This window comes from Peromyscus maniculatus, chromosome 11, assembly GCF_049852395.1.
Source record: "Peromyscus maniculatus bairdii isolate BWxNUB_F1_BW_parent chromosome 11, HU_Pman_BW_mat_3.1, whole genome shotgun sequence".
Lineage (NCBI taxonomy): Eukaryota > Metazoa > Chordata > Mammalia > Rodentia > Cricetidae > Peromyscus > Peromyscus maniculatus.
In genome coordinates, this window is record NC_134862.1 from 81,375,663 (window position 1) to 81,399,871 (window position 24,209).

The 24,209-nt window shown below is 40.7% G+C and overlaps 1 protein-coding gene across 1 annotated transcript in view; it reads left to right on the top strand.

Annotated features, from left to right (window-relative positions):
• Copa (coat protein complex I subunit alpha) overlaps positions 1-24,209 on the top strand; it is a 47,591-nt gene that overhangs the window by 3,214 nt on the left and 20,168 nt on the right. Inside the window, exons 2-10 of the mRNA XM_042258627.2 lie at positions 3,058-3,171; positions 4,449-4,522; positions 6,755-6,835; positions 9,106-9,182; positions 10,178-10,287; positions 15,778-15,887; positions 18,618-18,717; positions 19,837-19,972; positions 20,860-20,942. Coding sequence (XP_042114561.1) covers positions 3,058-3,171; positions 4,449-4,522; positions 6,755-6,835; positions 9,106-9,182; positions 10,178-10,287; positions 15,778-15,887; positions 18,618-18,717; positions 19,837-19,972; positions 20,860-20,942 — 885 coding nt within the window. The remainder of the gene's footprint in view (positions 1-3,057; positions 3,172-4,448; positions 4,523-6,754; positions 6,836-9,105; positions 9,183-10,177; positions 10,288-15,777; positions 15,888-18,617; positions 18,718-19,836; positions 19,973-20,859; positions 20,943-24,209) is intronic.

Consider the following 24,209-nt stretch of genomic DNA (forward strand, 5'->3'; position numbering starts at 1 on the left):
ATTTTTTGAGACAAGGTTTCTCTGTGTGGCCCTAGCTGTCCTGGAACTCACTCTGTAGACCAGGCTGGCCTCAAACTCAGAGACCTGCCTGCCTCTGCCTCCTGAGTGCTGGGATTAAATGTGTGCACCACCACCCAGCTTTAGCAGATCCTTTTGATAGCCAGAAACTAGAGGTGAAATTTACAAGTTTTCTAAGATAAAGGTGTTTTTATTTTTGTTTGTCTCTTTTTCTTTTTTTTTCTTTCTTTATTTTTATTTTATTTTATTTTATTTTATTTTATTTTATTTTATTTTATTTTATTTTATTTTTTTGACAAAATCTTGCTTTACAGCCCATGTGGGCCTCAAACTCACTGTGTTTCTGCTTCAGCCTCCCAGATGCTAGGATTACAGGTGTGTGACACCATGCTCAGCTTGTGAGTGTGTGTGTGTGTGTGTGTGTGTGTGTGTGTGTGTGCGCGCGTGTGTGCACGCATGCACACCCCCGCCTAAGGCACTAGGCAAGCCACCCCTCTCCCACTGAAGTAAATCTCCAATTCCAAAATAGCTTAAGATGTGCTAGACTAGTGAGCTGACTCAGTGGTTAAAGGTCTGCACCAAGCCTGGTGACCGAAGTTCAGTCCCCGGGGCCCGTATGGTAGGAGGAGGGAACTGACACCGCCAGTTTGTTGTTGTTTTTTAAAGGCAATGTCTCGATATATAGCCCACATATATATACAGCCATATATGTATATATATGGGTTGTCCTCAGACTTCCACACATGCACCATGGTATGTGTGTACCCACATGAAAACACGTGTGCATACACCCAGTAAATAAATCAGTGTAATTAAAAATTTTAAGTTTGGTGCCATTGTTCCTTACAGTTATTAAAAAAGAAAAAAGAATGAGTTTCCGTTAAGTGTAAAACCATTTATGTCATGTATTTAAGTGAGAAAGGTTTACAAAATAGCATCATATAATTTCATGTCCATAAAATAGTAAGGCCTGTGTTGATGTGTTGCTGCATTACAAACCCGGACACACTTCAGACTGTCAGCAGCTCTTCTCGTTTGTCGTCTTATCATCCTGGTGGAGTAACAAGGACTAGATTTGCTTTCCCGCCATAAATCGCTGACAACTAAACAGAACTACAAAAGTTTCAGACATTGGTCAGTGAAGAGTACAGGAAATTATTTCTTTAGGGAAGGGAAATAAACAGGGTGAGTCCTGTGTGTGTTTAGATTAGTGCTTAAGAGAGAGATTCCAGGCTGTAATGAAGGAAGAGGGAAGAATCCTGTGGTCTAGCTGAGGAACAGGAGCTTAGCAGTTGGGCAACAAAGATGGCTAAAATACACTTGAAAAATACCAGAAAAGAGGGAGCATTAGAGGTCTGTATGGTTCCCTCAGGCCTTTGTTAGAGTATTGATAGGTACATCCATGTGAGAAAAATATCCAAGAAAAGATACTAGAAAAGAGCCATCAGGAGGTAATTGTGGGGCTGGAGAGATGGCCCAGTGGTGTTAAGAACACTTGCTACTCTTGCAGAGGACCCAGGTTCAGTTCTCAGCATCCACGTGGTGGCTCGTAACCATTTGTAACTCCAGTTCCAAGGGATCTGACACCCTCTTCTGACCTCCATAGGCACCAGACATGCATGTGGTGCACATAGACACAAGCAAAATACTCGTACACATAAAAAAGTATTAAAAAATTGAGATAGTTATGGTGGTTATACATACCTATAATCCCAACACTGGGAGGCTGAGGTGATAAGATTGTGATTTTTAGGTTAGCCTAGACATAAGAGTGAGGTCTGTCTTTTTTAAAAAGAGAAAAAATGATAATTGAGGGCTAGAGAGATGGCTTAGTGGTTAAGAGCACTTGCTTTTCCAGAGGACACAAGTTCAGTTCCCAGAACCCATGTCAGGGTTCTCACAACCACCTATAACTCCAATACCAGAGGATCCAACACATCTGGCCTTCATAGGTACCTGCACTTATGTGTACACACACAGACACACACACAGACACAGACACATATCTACACATAATTAAAAATAATACAAAAACAAATCTTTTTTTAAAAGATTTATTTGTTTTATGTCTATGAGTGATCTATCTGCATGTACACCTTTACACCAGAAGAGGGCATCAGATCCCACTATAGATGGTTGTGAGCCACCTTTTGGTTGCTAGGAATTGAACTCAAGACCTCTAGAAGAGCAGCCAATGCTCTTAACCTCTGAATCATCTCTCCAGCCCCACAAAAATGAATCTTAATAACTTTTAAATAAAGAATGAAAAGAGAAAGCAGAGCAATTATCCCTGGAGCTCACACAATGCTGAAAATAGTCTGTGCTCACAAAGATTTCTTGTGGGGCTGGAGAGATGAAATTTCCTGCCATTATTGAACATCCTCTAGAGACCCTCTGGTGGGTATTCCCTTAGCCGTGGTTCCAATTAGACCTAGACTATAAAGGCAGCTGTAGATTCACAGTAACAAAACTTAAGGTCATATCTGTCAGGTGATTCCAGCTAAGATGCACCTCAGAACAAAGCCCAGCAATGTTTAAAGAAATGCCCAACAATAAGATTTATTGTATTTGGTATCCAATAAAAAGCTAGTTATCAGCTGGGTAGTGATGCTGTACCCCTTTAATCCCAGCACTTGGGAGGCAGAGGCAAACGGATTTCTGTGAGTTCCAGGACAGCCAGGGCTACACAGACATACTTTAAAAATTAGGGGAGGGCTGGAGAGATGGCTCAGAGGTTAAGAGCACTGGCTGTTCTTCCAGAGGTCCTGAGTTCAATTCCCAGCAACCACATGGTGGTTCACAATCATCTATAATGAGATCCGGCACCCTCTTCTGGCATGCAGGCAGAACACTGTATACATAATAAAGAAATCTTTAGAAAAAAGAAAAAAATTAGGGGAAAAGTTATCAAGCATGTTGAAGGAATAGATGGATAGCCTCTGGTTAATCTAGTTGTTCCTTTTTTACCAGACTTGACAAAGGAAGACATCAGGGGCCTTACCTCATTGTATGATTTTCTGCTTTTTCACCCTTCCCCAGGCCTTAGTTTTCATCCCAAAAGACCCTGGATCCTGACCAGTTTACACAATGGGGTCATCCAGTTATGGGACTATCGGATGTGTACTCTCATTGACAAGTTTGATGAACATGATGGTAAGTTAGTTTCTAGGGGAATATTAAAATATGTAAGTATTGGGGCTAGAGAGATGGCTCAGTGGTGAAAAGTGCTAACTGTTCTTGCAGAGGACCTCAGTCCAGTTCCCTGCCCCACATCAATCCAGGGCTCACAGCCACCTGTAACTCCAGCTCTAGGGGATCCGGTACTCTCTCTCTCTCTTGGCCTCCACTAGCACTTCACATGTGCACATGCACATACACATAATAAAGATGAATATTTCTTAAAGGCTGAGTATTTATCATCCTATAGAGTGATTTAATCATTCCCCAAATAATCATTCCCTGTCTCAACACCCCCCACAAAAAATACAAAAACAAAAGAAGAATCTTACTGGGGCTCTTTCTACCATCTTGGCACCTGTGGAGGCCTGCTGGGTACAGAACATCTAAAAGGCAAATCTGTCTGGAAGGCTGTGGTGCAAGGTTATTTTTGCTGGCTATAGTGAGGTCTTTGAAACCAAAGAGAGCACACAACTCTTCTTAAAATTGAAGGTGTTTATGGCCGAGATGAAACAATTCTACTTAGGAAAGACATGAATGCATATGTGTGTGTGTGTGTGTGTGTGTGTACACACACACACACACACACACACACACACACACACACACACACACACACACACACGACTCCTGGAGGCAAACCAAAAGCCAGAGTGATCTGGGGAAAGGACACACTCAGGTATAGAAACAGTGGCATGATTCATGCCAAATTCTGAAGCAACCTTCCTGCAAAGGCCATTGGATACAATCCATGTGGTGGTGTACCCCTCAAAGATCTAAGCTAATGAAAAGTAGATATATAAAAATGGGTCTGGGGGCTGAAGAGATGGCTCGGAGGTTAAGAGCCCTGACTGCTCTTCCAGAGGTCCTGAGTTCAATTCCCAGCAACCACATGGTGGCTCACAACCATCTGTAATGTGATCTGGTGCCCTCTTCTGGTGTACAGACAGAACACTGTATACATAATAAATAAATAAATCTTTTAAAGATGAAAAAAATAAATAAAAAAAATGGGTCTGCACTTTTGTTAAATGGAAATGATTCTTACTAGGCACTGGTGAGATGGCTCAGAGAGTAATAAACAAGCACTGCCAAGCCTGAGTTACCTGAGTCCCAGCCCCACGGCCCATATGGTAGAAGGAGAGAATTTCTCTGCAGTTTGTCTTGTGACCTCTGCACCGTCACCACACACATACACACAAATAAGTAGAGGATAACTGTCCTTAACCTACATTGCCTGCCTTCTTCCTTAGGTCCAGTGCGAGGCATTGACTTCCATAAGCAGCAGCCACTGTTCGTCTCTGGAGGAGATGACTATAAGATTAAGGTACAGGCGATCTGTCACAGCTGGGAATAATGGATAGGAGAATGTGGTAAGGTTTGGGAATTAAGGAACTGAAAGACAGGAGAATTCACTTTATAGACTTCTAACATTATCCAAAACACTTATCCTGCAAACACTTATTGAATACTTATTATATATTAGAAACTTCTTTTGTGTGGGAATTGAATAGATAAATACAAAGTAACTTTTGTTCTCAAGGTGCTTTTATTCTAATACAAGAGATAAATGTATACTCAAATGATAGCATGTAGCATGGTTTTATGTGTCAACTTGACACAAACTAGAGTCATCAGAGGAAGGAGCCTCAGTTGAGGAAATGCCACCATGAGATCCAGGTGTAAGACATTTCCTCATTTAGTGATTAATGGGGGAGGGCCCAGCCCATGGTGGGTACTGCCATCCCTGGACAGGTGGTCCTAGGTTCTATAAGAAGGTGGCTGAGCAAGCCAGGGGAAGGAACCCAGTAAGCAGCACCCCTAATGGCCTCAGTATCAGCTCCCGCCTCCAGTTTTCCGCCCTGTTTGGGTTCCTATCCTTACTTCCTTCTATAATGAACAGTGATGTGGAAGTGTTCGCCAAATAAACCCTTTCTTCCCCAACTCGCTTTTTGCTCATGGTGTTTCATTGTAGCAATAGAAACCCTAACTAAGACATACAGTTTGGTGAGTGATATAACAAATACTCAAAACAGGAAAGAACAGCCCAGGTTCAGAGATGGGCATGACATAGCTAGATGTGTTTGAGAATCTCCAGCTCCTGTTAGAGAGAGAAAATGTAGAGATGGTGAAAGAGGGGCCGAAGAGAGAGCGACCTTGAAGACAGGTGAGATCATGAGTGTATGTTTGCAGTGCTCGGGAGTTCTCTTGTTATCACACAAGCGTGGAACCAAGACTGGGGCTTATATATAGGAGTGGTATAAGATTTAAATTGATTTTAGTTTTTTTAATTACTCAAATAATAACAAAGAAAAGATTAGATGAATTGGGAAGGACTAAAGACATAGATACCAATGAGGAAACTATTTTATAAATGCTGTGGAAAGTGAACAGAGCCTGACCCTAGGCAACACCATTTGAAATGGAGAGAAGGAGATGGATATGAGAGCTTAAGAAAAGAACCAGTGGTTGTTTATGGTGGATATTGGAAGGATGATAAAGAAAAGTGAATGAGATACCATTGCTGTATTTTTTTCCTCACTGCTGGGGATTGATCTTAGGGCCTAATGTGTCTTTGGCAAGTACTCAACCACTGAGTTACATCCCCAGCCCTAACAGGTCATTAATTTGGAAAGACAAATCTGTAGTAGGGACAGTTTTCTGGAGTTTGGGAGAATGGATCATTCTGTATTGGTTCTAATGTGCTTGAGGTACCTAGGAGACTCACTGAAGATATTTGGAATTTGTCAGCAGGAAGGAGGGAGCTAAAGCTTAGTGTCGAAGATGCTGCACAGGGAGTAGTTTGAATGATAGGCAAATGATAATCTAAGAAAGAGAGACAACATTCCCTTGAGCCCATTCCCATGTGTGGATGTCTTACATTCTGTGACTTTTTGAGAAGCCTATATTCACGCTCTTGGGTGTGTCTTACTTTCTTCTGAGTACCTCTCTTTCTCTTATCCCTTGTGCTTAAGTCTGTATTAAGATATCTTTATTAAACCCCAACTCTACTTAAAGGAGAAAAGAAGTATTGGTATAGGAAAGAGTAATTTTATAGTTTGGAGAAGATAAACCAAGGAAAAGCCCAGGAAGAAGGCAGTCTGGGGAAAGGTGAAGTCGTCAGAGTAAGATACAGACTAAGAAGAAACCTTTAGATTGTCCAGTTAGGAGCTTATTAGTAATAGCAGCACCTTAATGCTAGGTGAGCTGGTCAATAGAAGTAGGCAGCTCTTTGAAGGTTGATTACAATAAAGGTAAAAGATAGTGCAGCAACTTTATCTCTCCAAGAATAGATTTCAAGGCTGGGGGTGTGGCTCATTTAAGTGGAATACTTACCTAATGTTTTTGAAGTTTAGCCCCATCTAAAACTGGGTCTCAGCACTCAGGAATTGGAGGTGGGATTAGCAATTCAAGGTCATTGTTGGCTACATAGCAAGTGCGAGGACCGCCTGGGCTATGTGAACCCGTCTCAAGCAAGCAAAGAAGAGGAACCTGATGAGACTTTCAGAAGTCCAAGGTGTTTACATCTTATTCTATGGTTGAATTTCTGTCTTTCCAGGTTTGGAATTACAAACTTAGGCGTTGCCTCTTCACGTTGCTTGGGCACTTGGATTATATCCGTACCACATTTTTTCATCATGTAAGTGGCTGTTGACCTTCTTTATGCAACGTGCTGTAATTTCTCCATAGTAATCGATATGCCTGATCTGACCAACTGACCATCCAGCCAACCAACCTACCTTCCTTCCTTCCTTCCTTCCTTCCTTCCTTCCTTCCTTCCCTCCCTCCCTCCCTCCCTCCCTCCCTCCCTCCCTTCCCTCCCTCCCTCCCTCCCTCCCTTCCTTCCCTTCCTTCCCTTCCTTCCCTTCCTTCCCTTCCTTCCCTTCCTTCCCTTCCTTCCCTTCCTTCCCTTCCTTCCCTTCCTTCCCTTCCTTCCCTTCCTTCCCTTCCTTCCCTTCCTTCCCTTCCTTCCCTTCCTTCCCTTCCTTCCCTTCCTTCCCTTCCTTCCCTTCCTTCCCTTCCTTCCCTTCCTTCCCTTCCTTCCCTTCCTTCCCTTCCTTCCTTCCTTCCTTCCTTCCTTCCTTCCTTCCTTCCTTCCTTCCTTCCTTTTGTTTGTTTTTTGCCATGCTGGGCATTGGACCTAGTGCCTTGTGAATACCAGCAAAATGCTCTGCCATTGAGCTCTGTCCCCAGCAGTAGTCTCTGTAGCCTCAGGAGACCATGCTTTAGGGTTGAGGGGGTAGTTCAGTTGGTAAGTGCTTCCTCACTAACATAGGGATATGAGTTCAATCCCCAGCACCCATGTAAAAAGCCAAGCATGGAGGCTGGAGAGATGGTTAAGAACATTGGCTGCTCTTGCAGAGGACCAAGGTTCAATTCCCAGCACTCACATGGTGGCTCACAACCACCTGTGATTCCAGTTCCAGGGAATCCGATGCCCTCTTCTGACCTTCACAGGCACCAGGCATATATGTGGTAAACAGATATACATGCAGACAAAACATTCATAAAAGAAATAAAAATTTAAAAAAAGCCAAGTGTAGTAGCGCAGAGTTGTAGTACCAGTGCTAGGGAGACAGAGATAGACAACTGAGGTTATACTCAGTTTAATTGAATCCAGTGGGCTCTAAGAGGAAGTCATTGCTTTTCTGTAGAGAAATGTAGGGATTTTATTTTGTTCGCTGATCTGTCAAATAAAAGTGAGAAGGCTGATCCCATGTGTGGTGCTGTTATTAAGCATTAGATAGGCCCAGAAGGTTAAAGTAAGACACCATTTGGATGAACTAATAAACATTTTGAAGTATTAACAATTAGGTTCCTCTGTCCATGGATTTGAGGATCTGGTAGAACCTGTTTCCTTAGCCAGGCTCAGGCTCTCTTCCTCTTCCTTCTTTAATCTCTCAAGTCTCTCTCTCTCTCTCTCTCTCAAGTCTCTCTCTCAAGTCTCTCTCTCTCTCTCTCTCTCTCTCTCTCTCTCTCTCTCTCTCTCTCAAGTCTCTCTCTCAAGTCTCTCTCTCTCTCTCTCTCTCTCTAAGTCTCTCTCTCAAGTCTCTCTCTCTCTCTCTCTCTCTCTCTCTCTCTCTCTCTCTCTCTCTCTCTCTCTCTCTCTCTCTCTCTCTCCATGGGCTTTTATGTAGCCATGTCTGCCCTGGAACTCACTATATAGACAGGTTGGCCCTTAACTCAGGGACCCACTGGCTTCTGTCTCCCAAGTGCTGGAGTTAAAGGTGAGAGCCACCATGCCTTGCCATTTGTTGGTTTGATAGTAGATTAGGGAGTGAGTTATAGAGATGCCTGGCCTCTTAGTCTAATCCCGTCATGTCTAAGATCTCTTTATAATTCAGTGCTATAATTCAAGTAAGCAAGTATTTACTGATTGATTTACTTATTTCCTTAAAAAATTAAAGGTGTTGGGTAGGGATTAGGGACATGGATTTTGTTTTGTTTTGTTTTTTGAAACAGGGTCTCACTATGTTGTTCTGGCTGTCTTGGAACTCACAATGTAGACCATGCTGACTTCAAACTCAAAGAGATCCACCTGCCTTTTCCTCTCAAGTGCTGGGATTAGCATTAAAGGCATGCCTCCCAGCACATGGGAGGCAAAGGCAGGCGGATCTCTATGAGGCCAACATGATCTACATTGTGAGTTCCAGAAGAGCCAAGGCCACATAGAAAGGTTGAAAGTATGTATATGTCTCTTTACTAAAAACTAGAGCTACAACTATGAATAAGAAGCTGGGCACTTGTGGCTACATAGTTTAAGGCTAGCCTAAACTACATAGTGAGACCCTGTCTGAAAAAAACAAGGGCTGGGGATGTAACTCAGTAATAGAATACTTGTCAAGCATGCACAAGGCTCTGGCCTGACAGAACAAAATTGTTTAGAGCCCTATCTGAAATGTCTTTCAGGAATATCCTTGGATTCTGAGTGCCTCAGATGACCAGACCATTCGAGTGTGGAACTGGCAGTCTAGAACCTGTGTCTGGTAAACCAAGAGGCAGTAGCCTCAAAAAAGGGTTTTAATTCTTTCTAAGTATTTATAATCAGCCACTTCTCAGGCCATGTCTGCTGATTAATTACTGATCATATTTGTAGGATTCTTTTAAATATAATAATATCAGACTGGATTTGTGATAACAAGAAGGTAGGTCATATAACTAGGCTTTTGGAGTAGAAGGTTTAGTTCCTTTTCAGTTCTATTCTCATAAAGCTTGAGTTGGGATATAGACAATGAATCTTACTTAGTGTTTGGACTAAGATTGCATTTATTTTCATATCTTCATAAGTCTTTAATCTGAGAGTTATGTAATCTCAGTTCCATGAAATCAGTAATATTTAAATATTAAACAATTAGTGTCAGAAAAGAGAACTGTTGGAGTAGGCAAAGAGTTGCCACAGAAGCCTGGTGACAGAGTTTGGCCCATATAAAGATGGAAGGAGAGAACTGACTCCATGTGGCACCCACTGCTGCTGCTCCCTAATAAGAAAATAATATTAATTTAAAAAAAATTTTTTTTTGTCTGTTTATGTTTTTTTGTTTTTGTTTTTGTTTGTTTGGTTTTTCGAGACAGGGTCTCTCTGTGTAGCCCTGACTGTCCTAGAACTCACTCTGTAGACCATGCTGGTCTCAAACTTAGAGACCTGCCTGCCTCTGCCTCCTGGCTTGGATCAAAGGCGTGTGCCTCCAATGCCTGGCCAAAAAAAAGATATATTTTTCAAAAAGAGCTATTAGCTGAACACGCCTTTAATCCCAGCACTCGGGATTGAAAGAACCACCAGAACAAACAGACAGACAGACAAACAAAAAAAGAACGGTTGTTTGCACAGGTGGCTTGCTTATTACTAGTTCAGAATTGTTAGGATGACTTACTTTGCTGCCACAGAAATATGATCAGAAAAGCATCCATTGACTATGAAGAAAGGTGTTTAGCTTAGGAGCCTGTTGACTTCTCCCTTTAATTTCATGTTTTTTCTTTGCAGTGTGTTAACGGGACACAACCATTATGTAATGTGTGCTCAGTTCCACCCCTCTGAGGACCTGGTGGTGTCAGCTAGCCTGGACCAGACTGTTCGCGTTTGGGATATTTCTGGTGAGCTGCCCAAGTTCAGGGGACAATCTAGTCATGTCTGGCGCAAAACTGCAATTGCTTAAAACAGCCAGGGTATTTGGCTTAGAACAACAAAATTCAGAATATTCCATTCCTGCGTATTATCTTTGTTTTTGAAGGTATTGAATCTGCTTTGATGTTCTTCATGTTAGCAGTATTTCCTGTGAAAGTGGCTTACTCTACGCAGCTAATTTGATTTCTTTAGTTAGCTCAGATTTTCATTAAAATATGTACATCTAAATTAAGATGATTAAGAACCAAGCTTTCCCCTCAAATAAGATACACATTTTATAAAAAAAAGAAGAAAAGAAAAATGAGAATATGCAAATAAACAACAGGATTTGTGAACCCTGTTGTCTTATTTATAAATAGAAATGTCTCCCTATTAGATTTTTTCTATAGTGAGGAACAGAGAGAGGGAAGGAATTGGCAAATTTTTTATTCAATGAGCTTTCTAAGAGCTTTGGATAATTAGGCCAATTCCTCCTGTCATAATTTATACATAATGATTTTTGGGATAAAGATTGAAAGTTTAATGTCATACAGAGATCTAAAATGTTGCCACACAGAGAATTTAAATACTGAGAGAAGATTCTATCTACGGCATGTGTGGAGGGGCTTCATGCTGGAATAGGGAACTGAGACTAAATGCTGTGCTGCGCTACCCCGTTACATTAAAACCAAAAACAAAAACTCACTGAATTATCTTTTTTTGACACTTCTATTCTAAGTGATTGAGTTCTTAGGAAAGTCATGAGACTGCAAAACAATGTTTCTTCCCAAAACAGGAAGGCCCTTGTGGTTCCTTACCTGCTTCTCTATGGAAGTAAAGGAGTTAGCTTTCTCTTTATACAACTAAAGTGGTAAACACCCAGCTTCTCTCTGACAGTGCTGGTCTAGGACCATTTAGTAGTCGCTGTTTTTATAAACCATTAGTGAATAGCAAGGGAAAAGAACAGATTCTGGAATACAACATTTGGAACATATTAGTAGCAATTACAATTTATGTATTATACCAAGGAAAATGCATGCTGTAATCCCAGCACTTGGGAGGTAGAAACAGGAGGATCAGGAATTCAAAGTCATTCTTGACTAAATAATGAGTTCAAGGCCAGCCTGGGCTACATGAGACCCTGTCTCAACAAAACCAAAAGGGGAAAAAACAAGTCAAGGAGAGAGGTGGGCAGTTGGAGAGTGGGGTCATTGTACCATGCTGTCTCTGCAGTTTTCAATAGCTTAGAATTGCAAGACAGTGGTGTAAACAAGACTGTTTTGGAGATAGGGCAGTTATGTTCATCCTCTAGGGCTTTGCCATTGCAGTTTTCTGTCAGACTGACTAGGCTATTTGAAGTACACCCAGATGTGACCAGCTGTGCCGACAGGAGGAGCTCAGTACAGGCACTGTGAGCCTGTGCCCTCTCCTCACTGCCAGTGCTGGGGAGCTTAGCATTAACTCTGCAGTAACCCAGCTGTGGCTTTCCAAAGGGTTTCTCCTCGCACACATTCAAGACACCCTCTCTCAGGATATATGTCCCTAATGAGGTTGGCTCCCAGCTCATGCTGTCCCCGCTGATCAGGGAAAGTTATGTAGAACAGTTTGAGTTCTGTGAGAAAGGTGCTAGAGGAAGTATCTTTTTTTTTTTTTTATTTATTTTTATTTTATGTGCATTGGTGTTTTGCCTGCACATATGTCTGTGTACAGACACTTGTGAGCTGCTGTGTGGTTGCTGTGAACTGAACTCAGGTCCTCTGGAAGAGCAGTCAGTGCTCTTAACTGCTGAGCCATCTCTCCAGCCCCTAGAGGAAGTATCTTGAGTGACTTTTCTCAGTTCTCCCAGGAACGGTGTACAGCTAATTCTATCCTAGAGCATACGTTGATTTCATTCCCAAACTGTTGTCTTTAGGCATCAGGGGTTCATCCCTAAAACATTGGTTGAGAATGTCCAACCCTTATGCTGCTCCACTCTGAAAGAACCACTTGTGCCACCTGCTGCTAGCACAGAATGTTCCCTGTGGTCTAGCTAAAGTGATTACGGAAATATATTTATAAATCTGTTAATTAAAATAAGCAATTTGGGCAAGTAAAGTGACTAGGTCACATTTGTGACCGTGAAATGCCCAGGGCAAGAAGTATTTTCTTCACTTTTTACAGGCAGAAAACATGTTTACATCAAAATTAAGGACCTTAGATTAGAGGAGTGAGGGAGAGTATGACCTTAGTGGGTTTTGTGTTGCTCTTGAATGTGTGAATTGCATGGGTTGCTATGTGGTATTGCAATTGCTGTAATTGGTAAATGTTATAGTGAGAATATTGTGCTAACTTGCTATACTAATGTGAATGCTCTTTATCATTTCTCTGCTGACTCTGTTGACTTAAAGTAATCCCTTTGAGATGCTTTGGTATTTAAATAAGTGGAAGAGCATTGGGTTAGGCTTTTCACACTTACATCTTCCTGTCTTCAAAATTAGCATACTCTTCAGAATTTCATTTTGCTTTAGTTCAGGTAAGTCTGAACACAGTAAGAGAAAACAGCTTTCTGATCTCTTAGGGACTGACAATAATATTTCCAAGACAGGAAAGCACCTTCTGAATAAAGGACTGAGTGCTTCCAAATTTAGGGGACTGTGACATTTCTGATTATTTTGGCTCTCTTGGAAAGAGCACTCTAAGTTAGTGGATAGCAACAAGAGAATGTAGAACTCTTTAAAGGCAAAGCAATCCCTTAACACCTCTCCCATGTGGATTTAACCCCTGGAGCTTACTGTAACCTGAATATTCTGTTAGCCTGGCAAAAGTCATTTGTTTTTAGGGGAAGAGTTTTAAAAACTAGTTGTGGAAGATGGGTTACTGTCTTAACTTGTGCTTCCAAGTAAACTGTCAGTTAAATTATTTTAATATGCTTACATCTTTGCATGTCAAGCCCATGTAATTCAGGCTCACTCTTTGAAATATCCACTAAAATATATTAATATGCTGCCAAATCCTTTTCTCATCCTTCTCTCTTTCCTGCTTCCTCTGGTTCCCACTGGGAGGCATACAATAACTGGTCCATTCTGAGAGTGTTCTCTTCTCCCTCTGGATTTGGGTAGCTGCTGTAGAAATTTTCCATCTGTCGCTCAGTCTTAGTGACTGGCTTGTTGAAGGCTCAAGTATTTCTTCTCTAAGTATCTTTTCACTGCCTGTCACTATTCATCTGTTTCGCCCTTCCCCTTTTCCTGGATCATTGCAGGCAAGTGCAACAAAGGCTTCAATTCTGTCGTACAGCTTTCTTTTTAATGTGTTTGTTGAAGCTTATTGGAGGTGAAATTCCTCACAGCTGTCTGCTTTTGTATCTTTCTTTGAACCTGTTTCATAAACTAGCCTCATTAGAAAAAGGTGACAGATCCTGTTAAAGGGACAAATGAAATAAGTAAAGGACATACTTGTGATCATGTATTTGTGAAGCTTGAGGAGAGTGCTTCTTTTTTCCTCATACCTACAAGGATTCTCTTGAGTTAGGCATTAACTAATGTAAACTGCTCCTCCAATGCTGAAGTTAGGTACAATCCTAACAGAAGAAATACAGTGTAGTTTACAACAATGGTGTAAGTTCAATTTTAACCTTTTTTTTCTTTCTCCGCAGATGCCACATTTTAGTCTGAAGCATCTTAGGTTTTATTTACAATCATATGTTTTACTTAGTCCCTGTTTATCTATGAGTGCTCCGTCTGCATGTATGCCTGCATGCCAAAAGAGGGCATCAGATCCCACTAGAGATGGCTGTGAACTGCCATGTGATTGCTGGAAATTGAACTCAGGACCTTTGGAAGAGCAGCCAGTGCTTTTAACCACTGAACCATCTCTCTAGGCCTCTATTCCCTGTTTTAAAATAGTGTCTGTTTAGAAAGTTTAATAAGTGTTAGGTAACTTTATCTTACCATTTTTTCTCCCAAATATTTTAAAAGGATTTTCATCCCAATTTTGTTTTGTTATATATAATTTGGTATGATATACATGTATTACCTATCTCTAAGGGTTGTTATCAGAATTAAATCTGATACTGGTACTTTATACTGTAATTTTGGTTCTGGTTTTAACACAAGTAGTCAGCCTTCCCCCACCCCTCCCTGCTTTTTGAAATGGGGCTTTGCCCAGTAGCCCAAGCTAGCCTCAAACTTACTACGTAGCCCAGGCTCAACTTGTGGCAGTCCTCCTGTCTCTACCTCCTGTGCTAAAATTGCATGTATAAGCTACCACATCTTACTTCAAGTAGTCATCCTTTAAAGATGTGTAGATGAATCATAAACATGGCTCATCCACAAATAAGACACTTCTTATCCTGGTGTCTTTTGCCTATCATTTAAAAATTATCAGCCATGCGGTGGCAGCTCATACCTTTAATCCCAACATTCAGGAGGCAGAGGCAGGTGGATCTCTGTGAGTTTGAGGCCAGCTTGGTATGCAGAGTGAGATCCAGGAGATCCAGGGCTATACAGTGAAACCCTGTCTCGAAAAACAAACAAAACAAAACAATAAAAAAATTATCAACAAAAAATAATTCTCCCAGTGAAACTAGCATCTATAGGTTTTAATGGAAAAATACATATGTTTATATCTATAAGTAGCCTTTTATGCAAGAACATGAAAAATCATAACAGTTTTAATTATTTGGTGTCCTGTCCAAGGGGCAAGTGTGAGTATACTTTTTGCTAGTACCTTATTGCTGTATCTTCTCACAGTATTTGTAATAGTTCTTCCATACTAGATAGCAGTTTTAATATGTGTAGTCCTGCGATGCATCTGCAACGTTTCTGTACTTGCTTTCAGTTTGGAAAACACTGAAATGCGATCTCCCCCGGGGTATTTCTTTACATTGCTTTTATCATGAGAATTGGAGATATGGCTCAGTGGTTAAGAGCACTGACCACTCTTCCAAAGGACCTGAGGGTTCAATTCCCAGCACCCAATTGGCAGCTTACAAAGATCTATAACTTCAATTCCAGGGGATCTGTAGCCTTCTTCTGGCCTCTGAGGGCACTGGACATGCAGGTGGTGCACAGATGTACATGCAGGCAAACACCCATACTCATCAAATAATAAAATACATTTTTTTTTAAAAAGTAAAAACAAAAAATTTAAGATGATGGGAAAGTAGACATTTAATAATTACCATTTGAGGCCACGTTTGGGGAAGATTGAAGAATGGAAAGTACTATTAATCTGAAATAGACAGACAGCCCTTTGAGTTGAGATTTAATGAATTGAGTTGTGTTGGAAATTTGGGTTGGCTCCCAGTAGGGGGTCTTCTAAGAGTTAAGGAAGGAGCTAGTGTATACATAGGTAGATTCTTATGAGCACCTTTCCTCCTCCCATGTGTATTTGCCACTGTTTCATTTTATCTTAGTCTTTCAGTATACCTTTATGTGGTTCTGCTACTTTGCTCTTATGACATTATATTTGCATCTTTCATCCCACTCCTTAACCCTCCAAAGGTCTAAGGAAAAAAAATTTGTCTCCTGGTGCTGTGGAGTCAGATGTGAGAGGAATAACTGGGGTTGACCTGTTCGGAACTACAGATGCAGTGGTGAAGCATGTACTCGAGGTATTTATTTCTGTTGCTGTTGGTGAGTATGTGCTACCCTCTAGGGGAGCATCTCAATATGCTGTTCATTTCATTTTCAGCTCTGTATGAGTGTGTGATGTGTGTGGGCATGTGTGCCACAGCACATGTATGGAGTCCAGAGGACAGGTTTGTAGAATAGGTTCTCTCCATCTTTTTGTGCGTCCCAGCATTTGAACTGTGACCTAGGGAGCAAGCATTTTATCCACTGAGCCGTCTCGGTGGCCCACATTTCTCATTCTTTTAGCAAGGATTTCAGTGCCAGGCACTATCTGAGGTTGGGAGAATAGAACTGTAAGTAAGCCAACAATGAAAGGGAGATTATGTGTCATCTCAGGGAGTGTTATGTCATCTACAAATCCAGTGGGGAGAAAAGAAGAAAACTAGACATGTGCTCTGTCACTGTCACAAAGCAGAGCCCAATCTTAGGTCTTATGGAAGGAGGGATCCTTAAAGAAATTCAGTGAGAAGGACCATGAACCAGTATATATAAGAAACTTTGTTCATGGTGGGGTGTAGATATAACCAACTGTCTTATTAAATAAGAAACACAGAACCAATGCAAAGAAGAAAGCCAAGAGGTCAGAGCTAAGAGCTAAAACCTTACCCTTCCTCCTGCGGTGGTCATACCTCTCCGAAGGAGAGCTACTTCCTGTGTTAAAGTCTTTATAAAGACTTTCAGTTCTGCCTTTTCATTGGTTGTAAACCCAACCACATGACTGCCTCGTCACTGCCTGTCTGTACAGACCTCCAGGTCTTCTATGGTTGGTATTGAGATTAAAGGTGTGTGTCTCCAATGCTGGCTGTATCCCTGAACACACAGAGATCCGCCTAGCTCTGCCTACCAAGTGCTGGGGTTAAAGGCATGCACCACCACTGCCCAGCTTTCCTATGGCTTGCTAATAGCTCTGACCCTCTGGGCAACTTTATTTATTAACATACAAATAACATTTTAGTACAAAATAAAATATCACCATAGTGGGGAATAGAAAGCACAAGGAAAATAAACAAGGTTTTCTAGTGGTGGTACAGCACATGGAAAGCAAAGGCAGGCAAATCTCTGAGTTCAAGGCCAACCTGGTCTACAAAGAACATTCTGGGACAGCCAGGACTGTTATACAGAGAAATCATGTCAAAAAAGAAAGAGGAAAAAGAAACTAGATTTTTCTAAAATTAAAAAAAAAGAGTCTAAACCATATAACTACTCACTAAATGTGTACTGTTTAATCTCACAGATGGAAAAAAATGAGATTTAGAGAAATCACACAGTTGGCCAAAGTCCAGGTGTATGCAGAGAAAGTTGGGCTCCAAACGTGGCTCTAACTTGGAAACCAGATGCTTTTACAAATTAATAATACCCTTTAAAAATGCTTCTGAATCAACTACCTTATCCATAATTCCATCAAACAATGAAGTACAGCTATGTAAATAGAGTAGAGGCTATCTTGAAGTCATCATCTTTAAACTTTTTGTCTTTATACTCTTTTAAATTTTCATAAGAATTCCAAAGAGTTTATTTGTGTGTTATATCTGTCAATTTTAGCCATACTTGAAATAAAACAGTTTTTTTAAAAAAGTGTTTTACTTGCAAATATATCTGTATCATATGAATGCCTTCAGAGACTGGAACAGGGCACTAGATCCTTTGGGACTGGAGCTGTAGGCAGTTATGAGCAGTTGTATATGGTTGCTGGGAACCAACCTGGGACCTTTTCAAGAAAAGTCAGTACTCTTAGCTTATAAGCCATCTCTTCAGCCCCTTGTTTTTGTTTTTGTTTTGTTTTCTTTTTCTTTCCTTCCTTCCTTCCTTCCTTCCTTCCTTCCTTCCTTCCTTCCTTCCTTCCTTCCTTCATTTATTTATTTATTTTTGTGCTAGGAATTGAACCTGGTACCTTGCACACAGTAAGCAGATGCTCTACCATTGAATTACACCCCCAGCCTAAAACTGAGAACCTTTAACAATATGGACTTTGTCAGCATACATCTCATTAGCTGTCAGAACACTGATGTCTTTACCTATCATGTATCCTATGGAAAACATAGATAATAACACTAAAGGCAAATAAAGTCTTAGGATTAGGAAAATAGCTTTGAACTTACAGACTTTCCAGATGGATCTTGGAACTCTTCCAAGGGATTCCAGATCATACTTTGAAAACTTCTGCATTAACTTATAAAATAGGTCTTTATACTTAAGATGTTACAATTACTTAGAGAAATAAAACATGCATAGACAAGTCAAAAGGAAGGTAAAACATCCTAGATACAAATAAAACAATTCCTGGTGGAAATCTTCGGAATGACCCATGAGACTTTGAAGTAGTAGTGGACAGATTGACATGGTTATTCTAATGTCCAGACCTTTACAATAAGCCAGGTATAATGCCGTATATCTGTACTCCAGGAGACTGAAACAGAAAGGTCTGGAGTTCAAACCCAGCTCAGTCTATGCAACAAGACCCTGTCTCAAAAAACCAAATCAAATGAAAATAAAACAACAGCAAATGATCTTTACAGTGGCACAGTCCCTTGAGTCTTGACTTGAAGAGTGTTTCAGAGGGCTGGGGAATAGCTCCGTAGTGGGGTGCTAGCTTAGCATGTGCAAGGCCCCGAATTAGAGTGCCCATATGCAGAAAAAGAAACCACCAACATGGTTGCTGTGAATTGTGTCTCTAAAGCTGTTTTGGAAGACCCACCTTTTCTTCTTAACAGGGTCATGATCGTGGAGTAAACTGGGCTGCCTTCCACCCCACTATGCCCCTGATTGTATCTGGGGCAGACGACCGGCAAGTGAAGATCTGGCGCATGAATGGTGAGTAAGGTGGCGGCGGTGTTGCCATATCCAAGAAAGTGACCGCTGGCCAGCAAGGGAAAGTAGCCAGGTTCTCTGACTTTGATCTGTTTTCTGGCCTTAAGTGATTATTTCCTGCTAGTTCTAAGTCCATAGTCATTATCTCTTCCATTCTCCCCCATGACTGTTACCTGATTTTGAGAGACATGAGCATAGTTAAGAGTAAAAATGCAAATGCAAGCATTTGACAAATAGTAACTTTTTTTTAGATTGTGTTCAGGACTCTGTTTATATTTTTGTGACTAGAAAACTCCATGCTATAGAGTTTATATTGTTCTAAAATGTCAGCTAATGACATATACCAAGAGGATAAAATAGAATAAAAGCATAAAGAATTTTTTAATATAGGTATTGCAGTCAGTAGGGGCTCAGAATAAAAGAACAGAAATGTACAGCAAAACTAGGAAACTTAGAGCTGAGATAGCATGTGATAGTAGCTCCAGCTACTCAAGAGGCTGAGTCTGTAGGATTATTTGTTCCTAGTTGTTCAAAGCCAGCCTATGCAACGAAAAAACTTGGTGTCACCTCAAAAAAGAGGGTGTTGGGGCCAGAGTAACTAACAACAAAATGAAACAAAACAAACAAACAAAATACATAAAAAAGAAGTGACTTACACAAAAAACTTTGCACCATTTGGGGAAAAATTAGTATTTTGCAGTAGTTCTTAGCACTTGTAAGAGTATCACAGCTAGCTATAGATCATGTGGCAGTATATCCTTGCAGTTTCAGCATGTATGAGGTTGAAGCAGGAGGATCACAAGTACAAGACCAGCCTGAGCCACATAGCAAAACTTTGTCTCTTCGAAACATTGGGGCTATAGAGACAGCTCAGTGGACCTGTGGAAGACCTGATTGTGGTTTCTAGCATCTACATCGAGTGTCTCACAGCCACCTGTTACTCCAGCTCTGGGGATCCAGTGCCACCTTTTGGCCTCCACAGGCACTATACTTAGATGCACAAACCCACACACAGATACACACACATAATTAAAAATACAAATAAAAAAATTTTTTTTTAAGGATGTTGGCTTTATAGATCCCAGAGTTACATAGAATTGTGATAATTCCTTTGTTCTTCAGAATCAAAGGCATGGGAGGTTGACACCTGCCGGGGCCATTACAACAATGTGTCTTGTGCTGTTTTCCACCCTCGCCAAGAGTTGATCCTCAGCAATTCTGAGGACAAGAGTATTCGAGTCTGGGATATGTCTAAGCGGTAAGGAAATTATGTTATGTGACCAAACTCAAGAGCAGGTCCCTTCTCTGTCTTATTCTCTGTCTTTGAAAATCAGATTAGAAACCAGCCATGGTAGCACATACCTGTAATGTCAGCACTTGGGTGTTGGCAAGGGGATCATCAGGTCAGGTCAACTTCTGCTATATGGTGAGTAGGAGGCCAACCTCCTACCTAAGACCCAGTCTCAAAAAAAAGGCCAGTGAGATGGCTCAGCTTTCCATACAAGCTTGATGGCATGCTTTAATCCCTGAACCTACAATAGAAGAGTGTCGTCTCCCAAAAGTTGTCCTCTCACTTCCACACGAGTAAGCCATGTGCACACACATCTTATACAATAATACTGTTTTAAAAAGAAAATCGAAAAGTTAGAATATTTCTTTTTTCTCTTTAGCATGAAGAAAAATCAAGTCCTACATTATGAAAATTTGAAGGGTATAATTCTTTGTGGTAAAAAATGCTTGCTTATAGTGCATGAGGCTCTAAATTTAATACCCACTACTATAAAAAACAAGCAAACAGACCTTGAAGACTGAAATATCAACACATTTATTAGATAGAACTCTCCATGTTTTCTTTTTCTTCTCTAAACTTGTCTGGGTTTTTTCCTTATCTTGAATGTTTAGCTAAGGAGGTAAGAATTGTGAGATGAAAGTACAGTAGAAAATGATAAGGAAGAAACTGACAAGTCACAATAAAGGATTCGTTTGAAGAAGACTGTATCCTGATACATAACTTCATTTACACTGTTTTCTGTGCCTGATGCACTTTTAAAGTCAGCTTATATGCTTCCTGTTCAGTCTTCTTGTGTATGATGTACTGAAGATTCTTAATTAACAGTTTTCTTTGTGTACGTTTTCGTTTCCTAGGACTGGGGTTCAGACTTTCCGCAGGGATCATGATCGTTTCTGGGTCCTAGCTGCTCATCCCAACCTTAACCTGTTTGCAGCAGGTAAAGACCATGTCTCCTCCTACCCCTCTGATTTAGTTAAACGTTTGTAAGGTTTGAAAGTGATTTTCCACTGGCTTTGTCTCCAGTACATGGTTTTAGAATGACGAAAAGAAGCAGAACTCTCAGAGCCACTTAGTTGAAATTCTTCTCATTTTTACCTCTCTTACTCTTGGTCGATGGTGTTCTTTAGTGTTTTTCTCTACCCAGATCTGTTTAACCTTCAGCTCATTCACTTGGAGATGCTCCTAGGAGACTGTATTGAACACATAGAGTTCTCAGACTGAGAAACTAGAAGCCAAGTCTAATTCATTTGTTTGTCAAATACATTATAAATATCAGACCTTACTCTGGGTGCTGGTGTCAAAGCAGTGCATAAAAGAGTCCCTGTCTTGCCAGGCATGGTGGCTCATTCCTTTAATCCCAGCACTCTGGAGACAGAGGCAGGCCGATCTCTGTGAGTTTGAGGCCAGCCTGGTCTACAGAGTGAGTTCCAGGACAGGCTCCTGGAAACCCTGTCTCAAAAAAACAAACAAATAAAAAAAAAAGGAGTCCCTGTCTTGATTGAGCTTTAAGGGAAATAAACTATAAACAGTAAGTATATAAAGTGATGTGTGTTTGAAAATGCTCTGAACAAAAATGAAGCAAAAAGGAAGGTGATGACAGTGTGTGTACTCCTGGTTGAGACTGAGTGTTCACAAGAATGAATGAGAAGAAAGACTGTTATAGGCAAAGAACATGGAATGGATAAAAAAAAAGAGAAGTTCCTAGCATGGTAGGGGAATATTAGAGATGCCAGTGGCATTAAGTAGTAGGAAGTAAGACTACATCAGATTTTGCAGGCTATGGCTTGTAGTTGGTTGTTTTTTTTTTTTTTACTCTTTGCTCTTTGGGGGTCTGCCACCCAGCTCCCAAATAAATAAATGAAGACTTATTCTTACTTGGGAATGTCCAGCCTTAGCTTGGCTTGTTTCTAGCCAGCTTTTCTTAAATCATCCCTCTACCTTTTGCTTCTGGGCTTTTACCTTTCTCTATTTTATATGTCTTTCTTTACTTGTTACTCTGTTGTTGGCTGTGTATCTGGGTAGCTGGCCCCTGACATCCTCCTCTCCTTCTTTTCTCACTCCTCCCTCTTTTTCTTTTATTTATTCTCTCTACCTGACAGCCCCACCTATTCCTCTCCTGCCTAGCTCTTGGCCATTCAGCTCTTTATTAAACCAATCAGGTGTTTTAGACAGGCAAAGTAACATAGCTTCACAGAGTTAAACAAATGCAACATAAAAGAATGCCACACAGCCGAGAGGTGGTGGCGCATGCCTTTAATCCCAGCACTCAGGAGGCAGAGCCAGGTGGATCTTTGTGAGTTCGAGGCCAGCCTAGTCTACAGAGCGAGATCCAGGAAAGGCGCAGAGCTACACAGAGAAAACAAACAAACAAACAAACAAACAAAAAAAGAATGCCACAAATCTTTGCATCATTAAACAAATATTCCACAGTATAAAGAAATGTAACACATCTTAAATTAATATTCCACAACAGTGTCTAGAGCTTAATATTTTATTCTGCCTGGGCAGTGGTGGCACATGCCTTTAATTCCAGCACTTGGGAGGCAGAGGCAGGTGGATCTTTGTGAGTTCAAAGCCAGCCTGGTCTACATAGAAAAACCCTTCCTCAAAAGTAAACAAAGTTTATTCAGAATGAATTAAAAGCCCCTGGAAAGGGGCTAGAAAGATGGCTCAGTGTTAAGAGCTCTTGTTCTTGGAGAGGACCTGGGTTTGGCTTCCAGCACCCACACAGTGACTCACAATCATCCATAACTCTAGTTCCAGAGGATCAGATGCCCTCTTTTGACCTCTGGAGGTACATATGTGGTATACAGATATACATACAGGCAAAACACTCGTACACAGAAAAATAAAATTTAAAAAAAAAATCAAGTTTTTAGAAGAAGTCACTGGAAGACTTTGAGTATGAAAATAAAGCTGGCTTATATGTGGGCAGGCAGTTGAAATATAAAAATGAGATTATTTAAGGGGTGAATGATGCTAATCAGAAAAGTACAAACTTTTATTTTTACTTTTTTTTGTATTTTGTTTTTTGTTTTTTTGTTTTTTGTTTTTTTGTTTTTCCAGGCAGGATTTCTCTGTGTAGCCTTGGCTGTCCTCAAGCTCACAGAAATCTGCCTGCTTCTGCCTCCACTGTGCTGTGAGTAAAGGCGTGTGCCACTACCACCTGGAAACATTTTCTTAAAAGCAATTATAAAAGCTTTGTTATTACGTTGGGCATGGTACCCCATGCCTTTAATCCCAGCACACAGGAGGTGGAGGCAGGAGGATCTCTGGATTCGAGGCCAGCCTGGTCTACAGAGTAAGTTCTAGAATAGCCAGTACTATGTAGAGAGACTCTGTCTCAAAAAAACGAAACAAAAAGGTTCTTGTTGTGTTTTTTAAATTTACTTACTTGTTTCATGAAGGCTTTTTAAGTCAACTTTCATGTGAAGGCAAAATGGCTCAGCTGGTAAAAGTGCTTGCCAATAAGCCTGGACCCACCGGGTAGGAGAAAACTGACTCTGTAATATATATATATATATCATGATGTGCCCTCGCCCAGTGAACAAATAAGTGTAGAAAAAAGTTAACATCCATTTTCTTTTAGAGATTTTATTTAATTTTATTTTATGTGCATTGGTGTTTTGTCTGAATTCATGTCTGCATGAGGATGTTGGATCCACTGGAACTGTAGTTACTGACAGTTGTGAGTAGACATGCAGATGCTGGTAATTGAACCCAGGTACTCTGCAAGAGCAGCCAGTGCTCTTACCACTGAGCCATCTCTCCAGCCCAACATTCACTTTTTTAAGCAGATAGTTTTTATGATTTTCTTATTTGCTAAGGACTAGGAAGAATGAAAAAATAATATAAATTCTGCCTTCAGAGAACACACAGAAGAATGTATTTAAATATGGTATTATGAAATAATATTAAGAAGACTGACAGGGCTGGGAATATAGTTCACTGGTAGAGTGCTTTCCTAGCTTGTATGAGGTCCTGGGTTCAAGAAGAAAGGGCAAGGAGATGAGTGACAGAAAATTACTTGGAAAAAGGTTCTAAGAATTGTGAGAGTTTAGGAATGCATTTAGATGTTATATTATCCTGTTATCTATAGCTGTAGCAAAATTCTTCACACTGGGTACTTAAAAAAAGAGAGATTGGGCTGGAGAGATGCCTCATGGGTGAAGAGCACTTGCTACTCTTACAGAGGACTAAGGTT